General features: G+C 36.0%; 1 protein-coding gene and 1 long non-coding RNA gene across 5 annotated transcripts in view; one reads left to right on the top strand and one right to left on the bottom strand.

The window, feature by feature from the left end:
- FNDC3A (fibronectin type III domain containing 3A) overlaps window positions 1–23823 on the top strand; it is a 143664-nt gene that overhangs the window by 65519 nt on the left and 54322 nt on the right. For 2 of the 4 annotated variants that reach the window (XM_049646901.1, XM_049646902.1), the window contains exon 4: window positions 13896–13972. In XM_049646901.1, coding sequence (XP_049502858.1) covers window positions 13896–13972 — 77 coding nt within the window. Of the gene's footprint in view, window positions 1–9154; window positions 9236–13895; window positions 13973–22288; window positions 22511–23823 lie in introns of those variants that run through there. The other 2 variants (XM_049646903.1, XM_049646904.1) reach the window with 2 other exon arrangements.
- Window positions 9017–22335, bottom strand: LOC125933766 (uncharacterized). The gene is made up of 2 exons (XR_007461094.1): window positions 22277–22335; window positions 9017–9215 (listed from the first exon to the last, which is right to left on the bottom strand). It is a non-coding gene; the product is annotated as an uncharacterized LOC125933766 (long non-coding RNA).

Genomic DNA, 23823 nt, shown 5'->3' with positions numbered 1-23823 from the left:
AGAATATCATAACCCTTTTTAACATTAGCAGTAGTGATTTAATGCAGTCTGTGCATGTTCAATGACTGGTCTGCCCTGTTATGTAGGCACTTTTTTTTCAACCTCTGTGGCCTTAATGTTTGATCCTGACAGGATTTGCGTCACTGATCCATATCACTGCCAGTGTGATGTCAGCATGTGGGTGTGCAGTTACTGAGAGATAGTTAATCTAATGTGCTGCAGTAAAATCTCAAGCACTATTTCCTACTAGAATAACAAAGAATGATTCATCATTGTTCACATTAGACTGATACTAAAAATAGTAGTGTTCACAACCTGCTGCATCCATGCATGTTAATATCACAGCCTTTGTCGCTTTCTAAACAAGAACATTAAAAATAACTTCTTTAGAAACAGGTACTTGACAAATACATCTCCTACTTCAAGTTTTTTATCTATATACAGTTCAATTTAGTGCTAACTAAATTGTACCCATGATATGATAGTCCTTCAAACTTTTTTCTACTTAGTGTGCTTATCACTGATAAATCTAAATGCTTAGTAGCAAATCTAATTATATAAATTTTTAATTAGCTGTAGACAGATATATGAAATTACCCATAATTCTGAATCACACTTAGGCCCCTCATTTAAGCAATCCACTTTATCTAACCTTAAAAAAGAATAATGTATTTTCAAGGAAAAAGCCCTTAAACATCTAAACAGTGAATAATGACCTTTAATCTTTTCTTTTTCTTCTGTAACTCTCAGCATTACTGTTCCCAAATTATAATCACCAACTTATTAAATTCCTGGACTCAAGGCCTGTGCTAATTGCCTGCCTCAAGTGAGTGAATGTTGCCAAGTGTTTTGTAGACTTATCAAATAAGCATCTACTATTAATAGGGTGATTTTATTTGGTCCCAGTTTGTCTAGGACAGTTCCAGTACATATATAACTCTCATCTTGGTGTCCAACCAGCTCAACATTTGCTCCAGGGTTTTCATTGTTTAACAGAGTATAATTTAGTGTTTCATTAAAATAAACTGTAATGCGGGATCCCTGGGTGGCTCAGTCGGTTAAGAGTATGACTTCTGGTTTCTGCTCAGGTCGTGATCTCACAGTGTTCATGAGTTCGAGCCCCACATCAGGCTCTGTGCTGACAGCACAGAGCCTGCTTGGAATTCTCTCTCCCTGTCTCTGCCCCTCCCCTTCTCTCTCTTTCTCCCTCTCTCTCTCTCAAAATAAATAAAAATAAACTTTAAAAAAAAATCTGTAATGCATCTGGTCATCTACCATTTTGTATTTCTGGCTTCTGCCATGACCCCCTCTAGTAAGCAGTATATCCATCTCTTGTTTTCACTTTAACCTATGATTAAATCTTAAAGGCAACTAGAGTAAATTGTTTCTTTTTTTCTAACCCTTACCAGAAGCAAGTCCAGGACGGCAGTTAAGGTACTTAGAAGTAAAGCAAAGTACTTAGATCTAGAGGGCTAGGGTCAGCTGACTCCTTTCAGTCTCCTCATAGTGGTGGCTGCTGAAGAAGTATGTGATGCTGCTGCCCCTACTGGCCACTTGGCGTCATGAGGTAACCATTGGGAAGCATATAGGTTAGATGAATGTAAAGTACATGCAGGAAATAAAATCTAAATCTCCCTGCCACTGAATATATATATATGGAAAAAAGTCTGAATGGTTTTGTCATTTATTGTATAAATCTATAACTACTTATTATTGGCAGTGCTTTTTTTTTTTTATTTTGAAGTAAACCCTTTCAGCAACAGTGAGCTAAAAAAAAATCTAAATTTGGTTAAATATTTAAAAGAACCATAAATGGAGGCAATTCAATGAGGTTTGTTTGTTGAAATTTGGAGGTAATTGTGGTCCAGTGAACATAATTGGACTGAGATATTTATACATTTCAATAAGAAAAAAATAGAATTATGAATAGCATCTATTTAGCAGAATTTGCTCAGATCTTACCAGATGGCACCTAAGAATCAAGAGTATTCCCTGAATATAAATATTGTAGTCTTAAATTAAAATATTATGGAAAAGAGTCAATTAAATGTGTCTACAGTTTCAAAGTTATTAACCATAAAATATAATACTTGCAGTTTTTTGAAAAAATTAAAAATGAGACTATACTGAAAAAAATTTTTCTGTTAAAGACCAGGGATATGGAATTAGAGACACATATAGCTAACAGATTTACTAAACTACATGTATATGTACTAAAAATAACTGTTCTAACACTATTTTAATATCCAGATATTCACTATAAAGAAGTCTGTAAAATATTCTTTAATGTACTTGCATGTTTTTAATTAAGCATTTTATTTTTTAACGTTTTTAATAGAGCTTTTCATGCCCTTCAATGTAATAAAAGCAATTTGTCAATCAATAAAGAGCTACATAATTTTAATAATTTTTAGGCCCCTCTTTCACTTTCACAAGTGTCCTCATTTGGATGATGATAATACGGTTATCCTACCTCTACTGTATTCTCCCTCTTGCATTACCAGAACTTAGCCAGCCTCGAAAACAAATCCTCATCTCTCTTACTATTAAGAGTTATTCCCAAATCCTTGTCCATAGATTTGGGGAAATTTCACCAGTCTGAGAAATGGGAAAAATAAGGATAATATAGTGGTTTTTCATTAAACTAAATTTATTGAAGTTAAATCCCTTCAGTTTTGAGGTTAAAACATACTTTCTTTATGAATGATGTGGTAATATAGAATAGACTTCCTTCTGTTCTTAATTTCTTTCTTCTTTCCTTTTAAGGTCATAATTTGGTTTAATAAAAAGCTGATTACTGAGGCACCTGGGTGGCTTGGTCAGTTAAGCATCCAACTCTTAATTTTGGCTCAGGTCATGTAGTGACTTTGAGCTCCGTGTAGGGCTCTGTGCTGAGCGTGGAGCCTGCTTCAGATTTTCTCTCTCTCTCTTTCTCTCTCTTTCTGTCTCTCTCTTTCTGTCTCTCCGTGTAGGGCTCTGTGCTGAGCGTGGAGCCTGCTTCAGATTTTCTCTCTCTCTCTCTCTCTCTCTCTCTCTCTCTCTCTTTCTGTCTCTCCGTGTAGGGCTCTGTGCTGAGCGTGGAGCCTGCTTAAGATATTCTCTCTCTCTCTCTCTCTCTCTCTCTCTCTCTCTCTCTTTCTCTCTCTCTCTTTCTGTCTCTCTCTCTTTTTCTCTCTTTCTCTGCCCCCTCCTCGCTTATTGTCTCTCTCAAATGTAAAAATATAAAAAATTAAAAATTTTATTTAAAAAAAATTTTTTAATGTTTATTTTTGGGAGAGAGAGAGACAGAGTACAAGTGAGGAAGGGGCAGAGAGAGAGAGAGGGAGACAGAATCTGAAACAGCCTCCAGGCTCTGAGCTGTCAGCACAGAGCCTGATGCAGGGACTCAAACTCGGGAATGGAGAGATCATGACCTGAGCTGAAATCGAACACTTAACCAACTGAGCCACCCAGTCACCCTAAAAATTAAAAATTTTAAAAGCTAATTACCTTAATGAGTCCCCAGAATTTGTTTTAAAATTTTACTGGCACATAAATCAAACTACTTGGGAAATACTGTATTAGAACATAAATATAGCTATAGATATCTCTGTTCTATTGATCAATCTTTGTCTAATATCTCGCCTCCTAACTTCATCCAGCTGCCCTCAACCCCAGTCAATCCAAAACATACCTGGTTTTTGGATGATCCTCACATTTGCTTACCATTGGCATGAACTGTGTAAAGTAAAACTTTTATTAAATTGATACCTTAATTTAATATAAATAAAGAGGGAAATTATTAGAGAAAGAAAATGCTACTGTGTGGCCAGATCTGCAAGGTGACTAAGGCCCCTAAAAGGGGAAAGAGGAAAAATATGGACAAGCAAATAAGAGAGATTTAAAAGAAAGTTTGACTTGTGGCCAAGTATAAAGTTACAGGTTCTAATTCTTAGCCCCCCTTATCTTCCTGAGATTATTTGCATATGTCAGTGTCAGTTACTGCTGAGCAAGAGACTCCTCCTCTAGAGGACCTGATTAGTTGCAGATATCATTGACCTTTCCTAGTTTCCTTGTCTGCATGGACATGCATCAGTTATAATCTAAGCTGCATGAGCTTAACACATGTTACTTAGATGTTCATTGAGAACCTGTACCTTAATACTACCACAAGAATCAGGATTACTGTCATGGTCAGAGTCAGTCTTTTGAAGGATTAGATATATATTCGTAGAGTAGAATGAGATATATCTCACATCCCCACTCTTAAATTCATGTCTTAATGATTTGAAACCACTGGGTTGAATGAGTCTGGCTCTTAAGTTTTCTAACATGCAATGACCCAGACATATTACAGTCTAAAAGCAGCCTTAATAAGCACCTGATCTTGGTTATTTGTTGGCAGAAAAAATTTTATAAAATGAAAGTCAACTTTAATTTGCCTTTAACTAGCAATCCCTTTCTGCAAGTCCACTGATTCAGCTGTCTTGCTATCTTAGCTGTTTATTTTGCAACCATTTTTGAGGGTACATTGTTTAAAGTTAGACATTTATTGATGCATTACTGAATTTTATATATGAGAGAAGTCAGCATGGGGTTATACCTACTTTAGTTTTTTCAAGCCAAATCATTGCTATGCTCTATGGCAGTATGAGACATGCTTTATCTGCATTAGCTAGCTTGACAATGTGGTTCTTGGTGTCTTAATTTTAATCATATTTCAGTTCATACAAACCAAAGAGATTTTATGGCCCAGCTCTAGGGAAGACATAAGACCAGCTTCACTCCCTATTTATATTATTTTTTTCTAAATTTTCCCTTTTCTTCAGTTTGTCAGCTATTTTGTTTTGGGTTTTGTTTTGTTATTTTCAGTGGGTTTTGTTTTTTGTTTTTAGCTTTTGTTTTTGTTTCTCTTAAATCTCCTTAAATTACTTTTGGAACAGGTTTGGCTATTAAGTAATTCACTGTTTTCCATATGAGATATCACTCACTTACTAGAAACTTCTTCACAGCAGTTTCAGTGAGATACATTCAGGTACATTTTGCTTTGTTTTTATTCTGTAACTAGCAGATATTTGGGGTGTGTTACATGGGGTCTTCCATCCAAATATTCAGTGCTTTTCTATTTGTAATTTATCTTCAAGTGAATCTTGGTATAATTATGCTGCAATTTTCTCATTTATTTTATAATTTGTAATATTTTTGTTATGTCCTAAACAAGAGACAATATAATGTAATGGTGAAGAACATAAATTTCAAAGCTAGACCACCTAATTCTATTGACAGCTTACTAGATGTGAGACCTTGCAAGCTACTTAATCTCTTTGTATCTTAGTTTCCTTACCTATAAAATGGAAATAATACTTATTCCATATCAGATGGATATTATGCAGATTAAATGAGTTAATATCTGTAAAGCACTTAGACCAGTGCCTGGTACCTAATAAGTGCTTATAAACAAAGTCATCCACGTGTCACCTAGTGCTTGTATTGACAAACCTACAAGAATGCTAATAGTTAATATGTTAAAACGTTATCAAAAAGTACAAACAATTGCTGTGACATGTCATGCTATTGATTTAAGAGAACCATCTGCAAAATGTTGGAGAGTGTTTTGAAAATAAAAGGTGCATTTTAAATTTGCTGGAATTGTCATATAATCAGCTAAGAAAGGAAAAATGAAGAATATGGTCATCACTGCATAATGCATTCCTGTAATTGTAGTGTTCTTGATGCTTCCTGTTTGTTTATTCCTCTAGGAAAATTGTTTGGTGCACATTCATGAATTAACAAGGTATTTAGGACACATAAAATATGTATATCTTGCATTGTCCTTATTATAACTGTAAAGTTCTTGAAAGTATGGACCATGCCACTAATCAATCCTAGGCATTAAAACTTTATGGCAACTGTGTGGATAGTTGAGAATAATTAAGATGGAGAGCTAAGTCTTGTTAGAAGCATTAGAAATAATGAAGACAGTTGAAAATACTGAACGGGACAGAAATAACCAGTACAGCAAAGAGCTAGTGGAGTATGGAATGGAAATTAGATCAAGAATAGCAGTGGACGGGGCGCCTGGGTGGCTCAGTTGGTTAAGCATCCGACTTCAGCTCCGGTCATGATCTCCCAGTTCATGAGTTCAAGCCCCACATGGGGCTCTGTGCTGACAGCTCAGAGCCTGGAGCCTGCTTTGGATTCTGTGTCTCCCTCTCTCTGCCTCTACTCCACTCATGCTCTTTCTCTGTCCCTCTCTCTCTCTCTCAAAAATAAATAAACATTAAAAACTTCTAAATTAAAAAAAAAATGGAAGTGGAGTGGTAACTTCGACCTCGTGAAGGGACAGTGATTCTGCTGAAAATAGAAGAAAGAGGTGAGAAAAGTTTATAAGTAACATTGAAATAGTCAATTTCATGTTGACATACATGGTTGAGGTGAGGTTGGGGGAAGTCCTTAAAGGGTGGTGGAGATCTCTGATAATCACTCTAAAAAACAGGATAGGCGATTAACCAGGGATAAATTCCTAAAAGGATTCCTGAGCAATGCTGACGGCTAAGTTAAGGTTGGAGATAACTATGTTTATAAACATGACAGTCTGAATTGTCATTTGATTTCTACAGTTCAGATCTAAGAGAAGAGAAGTTAATTATTTCATTAAAATTAGGGATTTGGAGGGAGGGGATGTAAAAGAAAGACATCGATGGGAAAGGAAATCAGGCAATGAAGGTAGTGTTCAATCAGGAGGAAAGGGAAATCATTATAAGAAAGAACAAATATTGTAGAACAAAGAGAAAACTGGAGAGATGAAAGATAGATGTGGTGGCCAGATACTGAAACATGAAAGTTGGGATTTCAAAGATGAGATTGTAGAATTTTAAGTGATAAGTTCCAAGATGTATCTTTGAAGATGGGTTACTAAAAACAGAATGGAAGAGTTCATGAAAATTTGAGGCTAAGACTTTTGGACATTAAAGTCATTGTGCTGATGAGCTAGAGTAGGATAGAAGGGAAAAAACTGTGAACATGGTGCTGCCATAGTTCTCAATAAATGAGAACAGCAATGAGAAGTGGTAGAACTTCATGTCCTATATTTATATGACATGATCTCAAGGAAGAAGAAACTTAAGCCTGAAACTGGAACAACAGTGGTAATGGGAAGCAGCCTTGGAGTATCTGGAGACTGCCTCAGGAGAGAATAGGAAGCCTCTACTCCCAGGGACTGCTGGCAAAGCTGTCCTGGGGGGAGCCAGGTTTCATTTCAAAGAAACACATTAATAGGTGTTCTGTGAAATAGTTGAGAATATAGGGGAATTTACTTATAATGGGGGGGGGGGGGGGTCCGACTAAACAAAGTGGAAAGACCTGAAAAGATCATCAGTCAAAGAAAAAGTCAAGAAATGGAAACATAGCTGTGTGAGAACATGAGCAAAAATGAGGAAGTGGGCTGAGGGGCTTGCCTTTTGTTTAAGGACTGAAAATCAGAGGTATGGTTAGATTTGCTGAGAGGCTAATTTACAAGCAGATTCTGTTGAGACCAGGACTCTCTACTCTCAGGCCTAGTTCTTCAAGGCAGTCTTGCCTTTTAGTAGGAACTTTGAAATTAACAACTACTCTTTGCCACTTTTGAGAATAGTCTGTTAGTATCATATCTCCTCTGGAGTCCCTGGCATGTATTTATTGAAACCTATTTCTCCAATAACCCCTTGCTAGTTCTTTTCCATCTTCTTGGGAGAGGAGGCTTTGAATGTGGTGTACATAATTTTTTTAAATATAGCCTTCTTATTAGATAACCCTGACTTTGCCTCATTGTGTGCCCTTGGCAAGATACTTAACTGCATTCTGCTTCAGTTTCCATACCTATAAATGATGCCTACTTCAGTTATTGTGAGGATTGAGTTAACACATGTAAAACACTCTGAATGATACCTGGTACATACTCTGCAATATATAATTGTTTTTGAAAACATGTAGTAATCATAATTTTATTTATAATAATATAACAAACAAATAATAGCTGTCATTTGTCGAGGAAAGAGAAATCGTTATGAGAAAGAAGTACTCAGTACTTTACACCTAATTTGAATCTCACAACAGTGCTACAAGGTTGATAATTTTAACCTTTTTACGGAAGGAAACAGACTAGAAGAGCAATAAATTGCCTTGCTAAAAAATATTGAAGCTTTTATTAAAACTTAAATCTTCTGTTACTAAATATATTTTCTTTCCACTGGGCAACTTGTAAACAAATCGCAATCATTATCATTACTTACACATTTATATTAACTATTAACACATTTCCTTAGCTTACATAGTACCATAAGTAATGAAAAGACCTCCAAAAGTTCTTACAGTCTTCTCCTCTCTTGTAACAACATCTTTGGTCTCTATGGGAGGTTGGGTAGGGTGTTCTGAGCCTGAATCACGGCCTGTCTCTGAAGATTTCATCAACATGAGTGACAATGCCATCCATCAGGCATCTGTATTAATGTCCAGGTTAAGTCTTAAAATAAACATACAAACAACAAAACAAAATCAGAAATAAAATGAAACCAACACTTAAAGTGATACCCTTTATTAACTTGAGAGGCAAATGCCAATCTGAAACATGAATCCCATGTTTGAGGAACACATTGATCAAGCCTATATTCTATAGACCATTGTGTGCTGTGGGCATTAAGGGTTGAGCATGGAGAGTGGATCAAGTTACAGAAGGACATTTCAGAGCAAACCCGCTAAATTACTAAATGTTATATGTATCTTAAACTTTCTAAATGGAGGTAGCGGTCTGGATAATAAAAACAATTAGAAGGTAATGCCTGTGATGTTACAGGAGATAAATGAAAACAAATGCCTGTGATGTTAACAGGAGATAAATGAAAACAGAGTACTGTTTTACATCAGATATGTATTTCTGTATGTGTATTTTAATGAGCTTTTGAGTTACTTCAGGAGGAAGTCTGAAAGATCCTCAAATTCGGTGGCAGCAGTAAAAACCATTTAATCATTTACTATAGCCCAAACGCTGGCGGCAGGAATGTTTGCTTTTTTTTTTTTTTTCCTCCTCTTCCTTTTCCACGGGTCACTGCAAGTCACGTGATGAGTATCACATGACTCGGTCAAAGGATCTTTTCCTCTCGCTGCTTGGGGAAAAAAAAAAAGCAGAACCGTTCTCCAATTAAAGCTGTTAACGTGTACTACGCTGTTTCCTTGTTGGATTTTCTTGTTCTCTGCTGCTACTGTAAAAACAAAATGAGTGGTAAGATTTGCTGACTGTTTTTGAACATTCTTCTTTCATTTTAAACATAGAAAGCATTGCATTAATCTGAAGTCATGCCGTGTGTGTGTGTGTGTGTGTGTGTGTGTGTGTGTGTGTGTTTTCAATAGATGCCAAATGTATCGCAGTGCAAATATTTTAAATTGTGGCCATGTAGTTACAAAAAGATTAGACTCTGTTTGGAGATAGAATGATTTTGCATTCCACAGAATATTATTTTCCAGCGCCTTTATTTCACTAGGTTTTCTTTTTACCGCTAAAATCTGAATATTGGCATCAGATTATTTGGAAGCCATTGTGAAAGCTTGGAAGCTCTTTATAAAGAGAATGTGTAGCACGTCAGCAGCCCGTTGCATTTTAAGAATTTAAATTCAAATTTGCAGTTTCATCAAAAAAAAAAAAAAGCCCTCTTAAATGTGAATGTATGCTAATAAAAAAATAAGAATTAAACTTGACATAGATGAAATATCGCCTTTATTAAATCATTGATGGCACTTTTTAAGAAATGGAGGTGAGGGCTTCTCAAATTTCTTAAGACAATTGGTGAATAGAATTGTTTCCTCTTTTAGGTTTTGGAATAGGTAATATGCCCCTAAAAATGATTAATAGCTCTATGATTTGAGGTAGATTTTGCTTAGGTCATATAGATTATTAAGGAGCTGCTGGGTGTATCTACAGTTGTTCAGATATAGCTTCTCTTCTACCAGATGTTCATTTAATGGTACAATCTGTAACAGACTTGGCTTCTTTATTGGAACAGAATACCCCCTCACTGCATTTAATAAGGGTTTGTAGTTAATCTTTTAGTACTTTCGATATTTTATTCCAATAGTTCTTTCAAAAGTATTGTTGAAACTAAAGAGGTAAACAAACACTTGCATTAGTAAGCATGCAAGGTTTTAGGGGTTTAGACAGGAATATTCCTGTCCGTAGATAGGAATAGCAACTGAAGTGGTGCTGTAAATATTGTAGTTCTAAATTTATATTTACTATGTTTATATAATGGGACTTAATGTGTTCATTGTTGAATGTTGTTTCACACCAGTATTTTAGATACTAAATAGGGTATTCATGAATTGTCTTAAAAAAATTAACCATGTAACATTTCTGCCTCAGGATAAGATTATTTACTTGCTAGAGTGAAATGATTACTTCATAGAGAAATGAGTTAATCATTATTCCTGGACTGCAGCTAGTAATGTGTTTTCTGCTGGTTTATTTTAGGTTCGGTTTGTTTTGTTGTTTTCACTATCAGACTTAAATATAATTAAAGAATAAAGTAGAATTTTGTGCTACTAAAATATAAGTATGAAGTAGTTTTCAAAGTATATGGTTTGAACTGTAACTGTGTAGTATTTATATATTAATATTTTTAGTAAAAAAGGGCAACCCAAAGCAACTATGTAGTTCTGCAGTTTTAAATGTAATCAGCAATAACTTATTTTTTACTCTGGGGGCTAAAAAACAGCAACAAAAACTTATTCTAATGACTTGATTTAAGAATTAATTTGAGGGCCTCCTGGGTGGCTCAGTTGGTTAAGCATCTGACTTCGGCTCAGGTCATGATCTCACAGTCCGTGAGTTCGAGCCCCGCGTCGGGCTCTGTGCTGACAGCTCGGAGCCTGGAGCCTGCTTCAGATTCTGTGTCTCCCTCTCTCTGACCCTCCCCATTCATGCTCTGTCTCTCTCTGTCTCAAAAATAAATAAACATTTAAAAAAAAATTCTTTTTTTAAAGAATTAATTTGACAGGGATGCCTGGGTGGCTCAGTCAGTTAAGCATCTGGCTTTGGTTCAGGTCATGATCTCACAGTTCATGGGTTCAAGCCCTGCGTGGGGCTCTACTGACAGCTCAGAGCCTGTAGCCTGCTTCAGATTCTGTGTATCCCTCTCTCTATGCCACCCCCCCACCCTCCAACCACCACTTGTGCTCTCTCTCTTTTTCTCAAAAAAATGAATAAACGTTAAAAAAAATTAGGGGCACCTGGGTGGCTCAGTCGGTTAAGCGGCCGACTTCGGCTCAGGTCATGATCTTGCGGTCCGTGAGTTCGAGCCCCGCGTCGGGCTCTGTGCTGACAGCTCAGAGCCTGGAGCCTGTTTCAGATTCTGTGTCTCCCTCTCTCTGACCCTCCCCCGTTCATGCTCTGTCTGTCTCAAAAATAAATAAACGTTAAAAAAAAAAAAAAATTAAAAAAAAAAAATTAAATTTGACATGTGAAAGGAACCACAGCCCCTGGCACATTTGGTAGAAGCTCAAAAAATACTAATTTCCTTTACTAAAATTGCAAATAGAATTTTCAGTGAATTGTCCTAGTTCCCAGCTAAATTTCACATGCTATAAATAATACCTACGCCAGTACTCAGGTTTCAAAAAACTAGTTTACCGTAGTTTTATATGAATTAGCCAATAGATGTAAACCAGCATTATTTTAAAACTATTTTCATTTTCTGTTGAGTCCCCCACAGCTAAGTTAAAAGGTAAGTTTTGGATGAAGCCTTTCTGGCCTAGAGGTATAAAGCCCCTCACAAGTTTTATTTTGTAAATTAATTGGTTAATTTTGGCTTAAATGTAGGAAAATTTTGTTCTTTCTTACTCTTTATTTTTTTAAGATAATGAAGAACTTTATTTTCCTTAGAAACATTGGAGCATAGTTCTTAAGTCTCAAATTACATCAGTTGCACTAATGCATAGTATTTAAATGTTCACTAAATATGTTGTACAGATATATCCTTAAATGAAACTGCCTGGTTTTCGATCTTTATACTACCATTAGGGCAAGCTTAACCTCTCTGCCTTAATTTCCACATCTGGAAAATGGGAATAGAATGATTGTAAGGAGAAAAAACAAAAAACACTTAACACATAGTCAATTAGTTTTAGCTATGTATAATTAGCTATTCTAAGAAAATATTCTGAACAACTTCATATATTTGGTGGGCTTGTCTTGGATGGGAAGATTATTTTGTTGAAAAAGTTATTTTTATAGTCATATAGAACATAATTTGGTAGTCTGCCCCCCGCACAGGCACGTACCTATACACTCCTTACTTCCTCCTAACCACTTGAGTCTTTAACCTTTTCTCTCCCTTCCTCTTCTTTCTTTTGTCTCTCTCTTCCATCTTCCACCTCTTTCTTTCCCCGCCCCCCCACCCCATTTCAGCTCTCTTCACTCTCTTGTCTTCTTCTTTACCCTTCCCTTTCTCCTGTTATCTCTTCCTTCTTTGCCCCCTCCCCTCCTCTTATGCCTGTATTTCTCCTCCATCCCTTCTTTTCTCCTCCCTCCCCTTAGCATTTACCCTCATGTACCCCCCCCCCCCTTTTCCTGCATTCTCTTTTCTCTTTCCTTCTTACCACTCACTTCCTTTCCCCTGTCCCCACCACGAACCACTTTGTTGTTTGGTTGTTACTCCCCTCCTTGCCTAAGAGAGGAGAGTGGTTGTAATCTGGATTTGCTGTAACCTCCATGCTCTTCATTCTGTTTTCCTGAAGTATGTGTAATGTTACCAGTGAAATTTATTTCTTTTCTGCCCTATGATTAAGTTTTTTCTCCCTTTTTTTTTTTTTTAAATAATTGATACCCATTATATGTACTCTGCAGGTTGAAATTCCACATATAAAAAGAACTCTTCCCCCATTACATTCTTCATTAGATTCTTGGGTACCTTTATTCCTAAGAAATGAGTGAGGCTCTTTGATAATGTTTAATCTCAAGTTATTAAAAACTAGTGGGTGAGGGGACAATGCAGTCTAAAGTTACAAGGAGAAAAGGATCTGAAAGTGAGATGCTTCTTTCAAAAAGTCGCATAAAACAATATTTGAGTTACTAGAAAAAATAAACACATTTTACAAATGTGCCTGTTTTATCCCACAAACATTAAGAGAGGAGATAAATAAGATAATCTTTATGAAAGTTATCTGGAAAGGATAACAGTAAAAATGAAATAAAATATAGAATGAGACAAGCTGAATTTTCCTTTTTTTTTTTTCCCCCAGAACTTTTGACTGTAAGAAACAAAAATTGTTCCTTGGCTAAATATGCATGTATAGGATTTTTCTAACTGTTCTCAAACCTCCACAGACCTGACTTACACATTACACAAGAGGCTTTGAACATTAACAAAGCAAATCCCAAATATCTTCTTCCTTTTACTGCTTTTCCCTCTTGACTTTTTTTTCTATTGTTTTTCAAAATATTACTTTTTATATTTTTCACTGATTTATATGCACAGTTTAGTTTGATTCTGGTCAGTGTTTCTGAATTTGCACAATCGTAAGATTCACTAGGTATATTTGTAGAGTAAATACACTGACTCAAGACCCCACTGTAAGTATAATAAATGGGAATCTCTAGAAGAACCTGGAAATTGATGTTTTAGAAAGCTCCCCAAGTGGCTGTTGTGATCACCAGAAGGGTTTCTGGTGAGAAATACAACTGCAGGTAAATAATACTCATTGTACTTTATAGGATAAACTTTTATGTTTTATAGCAGGTGAATCATCTGAATTTCTTTTCATAGTAACACAGTTACTGTTAATTTGAGTGTTTAGTTTAGATGAAGTATTCAAAGTCTAACTCAAATTGTTTTCAACTTTAGCTTGCTAAGTAATCCTGGATTAACACATCATTTCTGTGATCCGTTCAGGTCCTGCTCAGGTTCCAATGATGTCCCCAAACGGTTCTGTGCCTCCTATTTATGTGCCTCCTGGATACGCCCCACAGGTATGTTTTTATGTTCTTGTTATATCTACATAATAGGGATCATAATGTTATTGTTTTGACTTTAATTCAGATAAAAAATACCATTTCAGTACTGAAGCTTAACCCAGTACAGTATATCTTTGGTAAGCCTATTTCAAGTATTTTTTTTTTATATTTCTTTTTTTTTTTTTTTAACATGTATTTATTTATTTTTGAGAGAGAGAGTGCATGAGAGGTAGGGGCAGAAAGAGATGGAGAGAGAGAATACCAAGTAGGCTCTGCACCGTTAACGCAGAGCCAGATACAGTGCTCATGAACTGTGAGATTGTGACCTGAGCCAAAATCAAGAGTCAGACACTTAACACACTGAACCATCCAGGTGTTTGTATTTCAAGTATTTTAGTATGTTTAGTATATTTGGACAAGAGGAAAAATTAAGTTGACAGCATCATCATTTGGTCTTGTCTTTGGGTGTGGAATTATAATAGGAAATTAATTCTAGAACTTTATTTCCCTGAAAATGTGAATAATGTAAGTAATATCTTAAGGTTTAAAGGGCCTACAGTAACATTGTTTTAAATTAATCATTTGTTTAGAAGTAATCCTAGACAGTGTTCCATCCTTATTCATGTCTCACAGACACCCATCATAATTGTGTGGCACATTGTGGTACATAGAAGAAAATTTAGACCTATAGACCTACAGCTGTAAGGACTAAGGGAATTAGTATCATCACACACCTAATAATCCTGTCCTATGTATGCATCACTTGGGAAGCTCTGACTTAAAGAATAAGATACAGCTAACTTATTTGCACAGGCAAACCAAATTAAATTGTAAGGTCTCAGGTGTTCAGTATCTTCTGCTCCTGAGATTCTGTGTAGTCTGTACTCATTGTCTCAAATACTTTTTGGAAATACTCAGTTTCTTTTTTTCGCACTAGAATTTACACTTGAAATTTTCTTCAGGCCCTCTCTTACTTCCTCCCTAATTATGTCAGAATATTGGTAGGATATTGTGGTGGATTCACTGTCCTTTCTGTGAAGCCCCATACTATAAATGGCAGCATAAGAAGACAATTCTGGTGAAGAGAATGGAAGTAGTATGAGAGTTAGAGTCAGAAAAGCTGGATCCATATCTTATTTCAGACTTTGCTGGCTGCATAGCCTTAGACAAATCAACTTCCTGAAGTCCCTGTGCCCTAACTGTAAGATGACATGATAACATATATGAGATAACATTTGAATAGTATTTGTAAGCTTTTCAGGAGCTGTCTCTATTTTTGTTTGACATATTGACTCTTTAATTTATTGTAGTCTGCATTCTGTCTATAGTATCCTGCTAAATCTGCTCTCTGATACGTACCAAACTCAAAGCCTTTTTTCCAACATAATCCTCTTTGACCCCTAAACATTTGACACCATTGTTAGGATTTACCCTGGATTTCCTTGACATAATGCTGTCCTGATTCTTTCTGCTTTTCTAATTGTTCCTTCTCAGACCTTTCTCTACTTACATAAAGACCATATCTGGTCTTTTCTCTCTGGTGTAGTTCAGTTCAACAAGCATGTATTGAATGCACCATGTACTAAGCTCCGTATTTGGTGCTAGTGATATAAAGATGTATTTGGTGCTACTGACAATTTATTTTGGTGCAACTAAAGAGTATCCTGCTGTTCTCTCCAGTAACAATACCTTTTATTTTTATGGCAAATTCCTACCCTTCTCATTTCATTTAATCATGACCTTCTAAAAGTTGATTTCCTTGAATGTTTCCAGGTGCCTCTCCTTTTGGGTTTCATGGCAGACTATGTATATCCCTCTTTTGATGAATTTCTCACACTGCTTAATTATTTTTCTCTCCTGAGAAGATCATGAACTCTTAACAGTTCCTGTATTTAGCAGTGTTCAACAAATATATATTGAGTGCTCATATATGTCAGGCAGTCTTCTAGATAATTATGAAATACCCATGAATAAGAGACACAGATCTCTGTCTCTGTGTAGTTAACATTCTTGTGGAGAGAAGAAAACAATAAGCATAATACATGGATAAATTATGTCATGTGTTTGGTGGTAAGTGATGGGGTTAGACAAGGAAAGAAAACAGAGCTGGTTACATTTTAAAATAGGGTAATCAGAATAGGCATCATGGGAAAGGTGACATTTGAACCAAGTGTTGAAGGACAGGTAGGAGTTAGCCATGTATTTTGGTGGGGTGGAAGAAGAGGATTCTGAGAAATAACCAGTGCAAATGGCCCAAGATGAGAACATGCCTGGAAATGGCAAGCTGGTCACTCTGGCACTACTGAGTCCTCAAAGTAGTATAGTAAGTAATGAGGTCAGGGAGGGAACAGGACCAAATCATATAGGACTCATAACTTTATTTCCTCCATGCTGAGAACAGCATCAGTCGTATAGTAGGGACCCAATACATATTTGTAAATCAATCAAATAATCATCCAAATTGAGGTTCTTTAGCTTTATTTAGGCCAAGAGCCACTAAAATAATTTTCTTGTATTATTTCTTTTATCTTCTCATTTCTGTACCTATAAAGTACCTTTAGTTAGCTTGTTCACTCAATGAAGTCTAGATTTCTTGACATAAATAAGGTCTTACACAGTTCTGTTTTAGTATGTGTTTGTACCCCTCTCTTGGTATGTCTAATTGCATATCCATTTTTGCAGGCAAGTATCCAAATCACCCCAATAAAGCAAATATTGCAATAAAGGGAGTCAAATGAATTCTTTGATTTCCCAGTGCGCATAAAAGTTACATTTATGGAGCGCCTAGGTTTTGAACCTTTGACTGTTGATTTGCACTCAGGTCATGAGCCCAGGCTCATGGGATTGAACCCTGCTTCATGCTCTGCACTGAGGGTGGAGCCTCCTTAAGATATTCTCTCTCTCTCTCTCTCTCTCTCTCTCTCTCTCTTTCTCTTTCTCTTTCTCTCCTTCTGCCCCTCTCCCCTCACCTCTTTCTAAAATAAAAAAAAAAAATTATGTTTACACTATATTGTAGTCTGTTAAGTGCACAATAGCATTTTGTCTTAAAAAGTGTACATATTTTTATTTAAAAATATTTTGTTAGAAAATGCTATCATCTGAGCTTTCAGTCAATTATAATCATTTTGCTGGTGGAGGGTCTTGCCTTGATGTTGATGGCTCCTAACTGATCAGGGTGTTGCTTCCTGAAGGTTGGGGTAGCTATGGCAATTTCTTAAAATATGACAACAGTGAAGTTTACCACATTGATGGACTCTTTTTTTTCCACTAACAATTTGTCTGTAGTATGTGATGCTGTTTGATAGTATATTTTACCCACAGTAGAACTTCTTTCAAAGTCAGTCATTTCTCTTAAACTCTACCACTGCTTGCTTCATAAACTAAGTTTATGTAAAATTCTGAATCTTTTGTTGTCATTTTAACAGTCTTTACAGCATCTTCATCAGGAGTAGATTCCATCTCACGAACTCACTTATTTTTGTTCATCCATAAAAAGCAGCTCCTTGTCCATTAAAACTTTGTGGTGGGATTGCAGCATTTCAGTCCCATCTTCAGGCTCCACTTCTAGTTGTGGTTCTCCTGCTGTTTCTCCCACCTCTGCAGTTACTTCTCCACTGATGTCTTGAACCCTTGAAAGTCATCCATGAGGGTTGAAATCACCTTCTTCCAAACTCCTGTTAATGTTGATATTTTGACCTCTTCCCATGAATCATGAATGTTGTTCTTTTTTTTTAATCATGAACATTCCTCATGGCATCTAGAATGGTGAATCCTTTCTTGAAGGTTTTCAATTTACTTTTTCCAGATCCATTAGAGGAATCACTATCTATGGCAGCTATAGCCTTACAAAAAGTATTTCTAAATAATGACTTGAAAGTCAAAATTACTCCTTGATCCACGGGCTGCAGAATGGATGTTGTGTTAGCACACATGAAAACAACATTAATCTCATTGTACATCTCCATCAGAGCTCTTGGCTGACCAGGTGGATTGACAGTGAGCAGTAATATTTTAAAAGGAATTTTTTTCTGAGCAGTAAGGTCTCAACAGTGGACTTAAAATAATTCAGTAAACCATGTTGTAAACAGATGTGCTATTATCCAGGCTTTATTGTTCCACTTATAGAGCACAGTAGATTTAGCATAATTCTTAAGAGCCCTAGGATTTTTGGAATGGTCAATGAGCATTGGCTTCAACTTAAAGTCACCAGCTGCATTAGCCCCCAACAGGAGAGTCAGCCTGTCCTTTGAAGCCTTAAAGACGGGCCTCAACTTCTCTCTAGCTGTGGAAGTCCTAGATGGCATTTTCTTCCAATAGATGGCTGTTTCATCTATGTTGAAAATCTGTTGTTTTATTAGCCACCTTCATTAATTATCTTTAGCTAGATACTCTGAGTAACTTGCAGCTTCTGTATGGCACTTCTGCTTCCCTTTGTACTTTTGTGTAATAGAGATGGCTTCTTTACTTAAACCACATGACCTAACCTCTCCTAGCTTCAGACGTTTCTTCTGCAGCTTCCTCATTCCTCTCAGCCTTCTTAGAATTGAAGAGAGGGCTGTACCCTGGATTAAGTTTGATTAAAGGAAATGTCGTGGCTAGTCTGATCCTTTATTCAGACCACTAAAACTTCTTCATAGCAGCAATAAGGCTGTTCGCTTTCTTACCATTTGTGTGTTCACTGCAGTAGCACTTTTAATTTCATTCAAGAACTTTTCCTTTGCATTCACAACTTTGCTAACCGTTTAGTACAAGAGGCCTAGCTTTTGGCCTAGGTTGGCTTTCAACAGGACTTCCTTCCTGAACTTAATCGTTTCTATCTTTTTATTTAAAGTGAGAAACATGTGACTCTTCCTTTCACTTGAACACTTAGAGGCCATTTTAGGGTTATAATTGGCCTAATTACAATATTGTTGTGTCTTGGGAAATAGGGAGACCTGAGGAGATGGAGATAGCAGATGGGGGAACAGCCGTTTGATGGAGCAGTCAGAACTCACAACATTTATTAGTTAAATCTGCCATATTATGTGGATGCAGTGCAGTTCATAGCACCCCAGACAATACAGTAGTAATATCACTGATCACCTTAGCAAATATAATAATAATGAAAACGCTTAAGAGGTGCCTGGCTGTCTCTGTCAGTAGAGCACGCAACTCGTGTTCTTAGGGTCATGAGTTCAAGCTCCACATCAGGTGTGGAGCCTACTTTAAAAGAAAGAAAAGAAAAGAAAATGTTTGAAATATTGTGAGAATTACCAAAATGTGACACAGAAACTCCAAATGAGCAAATGCTGTTGGAAGAATGGCACCAATAGACTTATTTGCCATATGGTTGCCACAGGCTTCCAGTTTTTGAAAAAATGCAGTGTTTATTTGCAAAGCTCAGTAAAGCACAGCACAATAAAACAAGGTATGCCTATATTCACATGCTCACCTGATATTTTCCTTTCTCCATGGTTTTGTTAAAGCTATTGTCTGAGGAATGCTACTCATTTGCTCATTTCTGCCTATAGAAAATCTACCCATGCTTGAGGACCTAGGTCAAATTATTTGTACCACCTCTTAGTTATATATTACATGCCACCAGTATTATAATTGTGGGATTTTATGGGATTTTACATTCCTTCAGGATAGGAGCTTCCTTTTAACTACTTTTGTTCTAGGAATAACTCAGATGCGGTTGATATTTCATAAATATTTGTCAAATAAGTGAATAAACTTAACAAAAATCTTACTGGAAGGATTATGTGAGGCTAGTGGGGCTACTATTATCTACCTTAATTTAAGATTAAGACTGTCTCTAGGAAATGTATCATTTTCAAGTACACAGGGCTAATCAAGAGACAAAAATCTATAATCTCATCATTATGGAAATAATCTAAGTACTCACTATGCAAAACTGGATTCTAGCATTTTGACATCACTGTCAAAATAACCCCCCATTTCCTAGCATCCACGATTTCTAAAGTTAGAAAATAGTTATTAAGAGCCAGGTTCTGGGCACAGCTAAGCACTTAGTAATTGTCCAAAATTTGACACATAAGGAAACATAATTTTCTTAGCAAATATGGGACCTGGGAGTTGAGCCAAATGTTAAGACACATAAATAGCTATAATAAGTATAGGTTGCATGTGGCTCAGCAGGAACCAAATGGCACACATGCTAAATGCGTGAATCCCAGAGCACCTAACCTGGGTGGCTCAGTTGGTTAAACGTCCAGCTTCAACTCAGGACACGATCTCATGGTTCCTGGGTTCGTGCTCTGCATCGGGCTCTGTGCTGACAGCTCAGAGCCTGGAACCTGCTTATTCTATGCCTTCCTCTCTTTCTGCCCCTCTCCTACTCACACATGCGCTGTCTCAAAAATAAATATATAAATAAATAAATAAATAAATAAATAAATAAATAAATATAAATAAACAAATAAACATAATTTTTTTTAATTTAAATGCATTAATATTTGTCATCTATGGCCTTCTTTTAGACTTTTATGCAGTTATCTTCTTTTTTTGCAACAGGTTTCATTGCCTCTAATCCCTGCTATATGTATGTGTATCTTTTGGTGAAAGGCAGTGATCTAAAGAGGGCCAAAAATGTATGTTTGCTGTGTTATCATATAATTAAAGTACATACTAATAGGACTCAGCAAATTTATGCATCCTAAAAAGTTAGGTCAAGCAAGTAAGGACTACAGAAATAAAAATCCAGTGTTGGGATTGTTTAGCTCTTTTGCTGAGGAAATAATAATATTAGATACCTTAGAGCATATTGGGGCAGGAAAGTAAAAGGTCCCAAAGGTACATAGATCTTAATTTAAGATTAAGATCAAGATTTTTTTTTAAATTTTTTAATATTTACTTTTAGGAGAGAGAGAGCACAAGCAAGGGAGGGGCAGACAGAGAGGGAGACAACAGAATCCAAAGCAGGCTCCAGGCTCTGAGCTGTCAAGCACAGAGCCCAACACAGGGTTCAAACCCACGAACCAGGAGATCATGACCTGAGTCAAAGTCAGACGCTTAACTGCCTGAGCTACGCAAGATTAAGATCAAGATTAAACAAAAGTACTTACGGGAAAAACATATGAAGAAATTATGATTTACCTAGGATATATCAGCCTTTAAATTTGTGATGTTTGCACCAATGGCATGCCCCTATTAAGTTTAGAAGCACTTCAGATATTAACTCATCATTTACTCATACGTATATTTTAACTTCATTTTTAACAACATTAGGGTATCAGTAACTTAAGGAATAATTGGTTCTGTTTTTCTCATTTGATATTTGCAAAACCCAAACCTATTAATGTTAAAGTTGCTAATATTGTACTGTACTTCCTCTGTATTCTTATTCAAGACTTCTATATTATTGTTTATTTTATAATCTTTGTACTTTATTGCTCTATACTTCAGCATTCTACTCAAAAGTAATGGGAACCTGCATTTATTCTGTTTACCTTAAGTTTTGAAAAGAAGGTTGCTATTATAAAAATGTAAAATGCCCTTGCCTTGAGAGGCATAGAGTTCCTAAAGACAGTTTTCCCCCTTTGCCACTAGTGAACAAAAATAGTTCTTAAAATAGTCACTTAATTTTTAGTTACATAACTTATATTGTTGGGTCAGAAAATGAATCCTCATTTTTAGAAATCATTACTTTTTAAAAAGCATTTTTTATTAACCATGAAACTATATAAGATACTGTCCAATATGAGAGACCTAAAACTAGTTAAAATGATATGCAGAAAGAAAAATTGTTCACTAGATTCTTAAATATAAAGGAACATTAATTTTACGAACAAGCTAATAGAAAATAGAAAATGTATTCAGTGATAATGCATAAGTATAGTTGTATATTTTAAATATATATTTTTCTGATCATGATTATGTAGAAAACTTGGAAAGGGTAAAAATAGGGCAGGAAAAAGAATTGCACTGAATGTTATAACCTAGAGTCACACTCTGTAAACATGTATTTCCCTTTAGCCTTTTGATGAACTACAAAATTACAAACATAATTTTAGACATAACCTTAATGAGCTTTATAGTTTAACAAGAAAGGGAAGCTTGTGAGAGACTGACCTGCTTCAGCAGAAGCAGAAATATGTGCCAACTGAACTAAGATATCAAATGGGGAAACAAAAACTATAAAACTCAAAACACAAAGCAAACTCAGACACAGAAAACAGATGGTGATAGGAGTAGAAGGAACTTAATTTACTGGCAAATTATACTAACTTAGAGACCTGAAGAGCATTGCAGCACAGAATAACACTTGATATTTTAGTGATAAAATTAATGATTTATCAAGAAAAGATTATAGACTACCTGAATGGGATGCCTGAAAAGCAGCATCAAAAGTTCTCTCCTGCCTTTCTTTAATGACCCCCCTGTTTTTTTATGGAATGTGTGTTGTTATGGTGATGAGAGAGTACCTGACAGGAAGGGGATTGTAGATCTCATAATGTGGGGAAAGGGGCTGTGTCAACTTCAGGAAAATTTCAGATTACTCCTTTGAGCTGGACTTGGGATTTCACTTTGCTTTTATGTCAGCACACAGCAGTGAGGCCTACTTTTTTCAAAGATTTTACATACCTGTCTGATCTCTGTCTTCTCTGTCTCTCCTTGGGAGAACAGCTAAAAGCCATGAGCAGCAGTGTAAGGGACTGCAAGGTAGTGGGGCTTAGATGTTTAGGTGCGGATAAAGAGTTATAATAGGAGTTGGAGATAAAGGTTGTGGTTACTTACTGACATTATGGTGTATGTATGTATAGTTAGGTATATAAATAAATATCTGTTGAATGAGTGGCCAGAAATACCTATATTATTATTTAATAACTTAAAGTGGGAATAGTTTTAGGTTCAGGGTGAAGCCATAGAAGTAGGTTGCTAAAAATTAAGCATAGGCAAAGGTTGTAAGAGTTGAGGAAGTTACAGAATTCTAATAGCATGGTGGTGTTAAGAGGGGGGAGAAGGTAATGTGGCATTCTAGTAGAACTAATGGAATACATTATTTCTGATCATATCATTGATTCAGCAAATTTCTTTGAGCATCTGCCATATCTAGGACTTGTTCCAGGTGTTAGGAAGAAGATGGTAAGCAGAACAGATTTGTCATTTATCATATATTCTGGTGGAGAACACAGATAGTAAATACAACCTCCTTTTTCTGCAGCCCCTTTTAATTATGTTTGTGTTCAATAAAGGGGGGAAAACAAAGCTTTGTCTCACTAGAAATTGTGTGGCATATGTGATTAGATGGTCAGATCTATGCGGATAGCCCTATTTAATTCTATTTCATTGTCTTATCTTTGTTTTAATTTTTTTTAACAAAGACTAATTTGTATTGTATTTTATCTTTTTTTCCCCACAATTTGTTGATTTTATTTTAATCATCACCATTGGTGTACCCTGTTAATATAAAATTCAGTGTCTACATGGTTGGTTTTTTGTCAGCAGCTGGACTTAGCGGATAGTTTGTGACCCCAGCCTCACCCTAAAGCTACTGGCTGTTCAGATGGTTACTTGAAGTGGAACAGTTCTCTACACTTTCTTGGTCCTAGTCTGCCTGGTTGTGTTTATTTTTTGGGTTTTTTTTCTGTTTCTTAGCTTTCTTTTTTAAAATTGTGTTAAAATATACATAACAAAATTTACCATTATAACTTTAAATGTACAGTTCAGTGGTATTAAGTATATTCTGTGTTGTACTCCCTTCACTACCATCTGTTTCTGAGCTCTTCAGTTGCAGAACTGAAACTGTACCAAATAAACAATAGCTTCCTATTCTTCTTTCCCACAGCTTATCTTTGTATTTTAAATGTTCGTTTTCAGAAGAAAAGTGGTTTTTAATTTCATAAGTAATTTAGCCATTTCTA

This window comes from Panthera uncia (genome assembly GCF_023721935.1).
Source record: "Panthera uncia isolate 11264 chromosome A1 unlocalized genomic scaffold, Puncia_PCG_1.0 HiC_scaffold_16, whole genome shotgun sequence".
Classification (NCBI taxonomy): Eukaryota; Metazoa; Chordata; class Mammalia; order Carnivora; family Felidae; genus Panthera; species Panthera uncia.
Note: the sequence above shows the minus strand (reverse complement) of the source record. Positions and strands in the feature narration are given on the sequence as shown.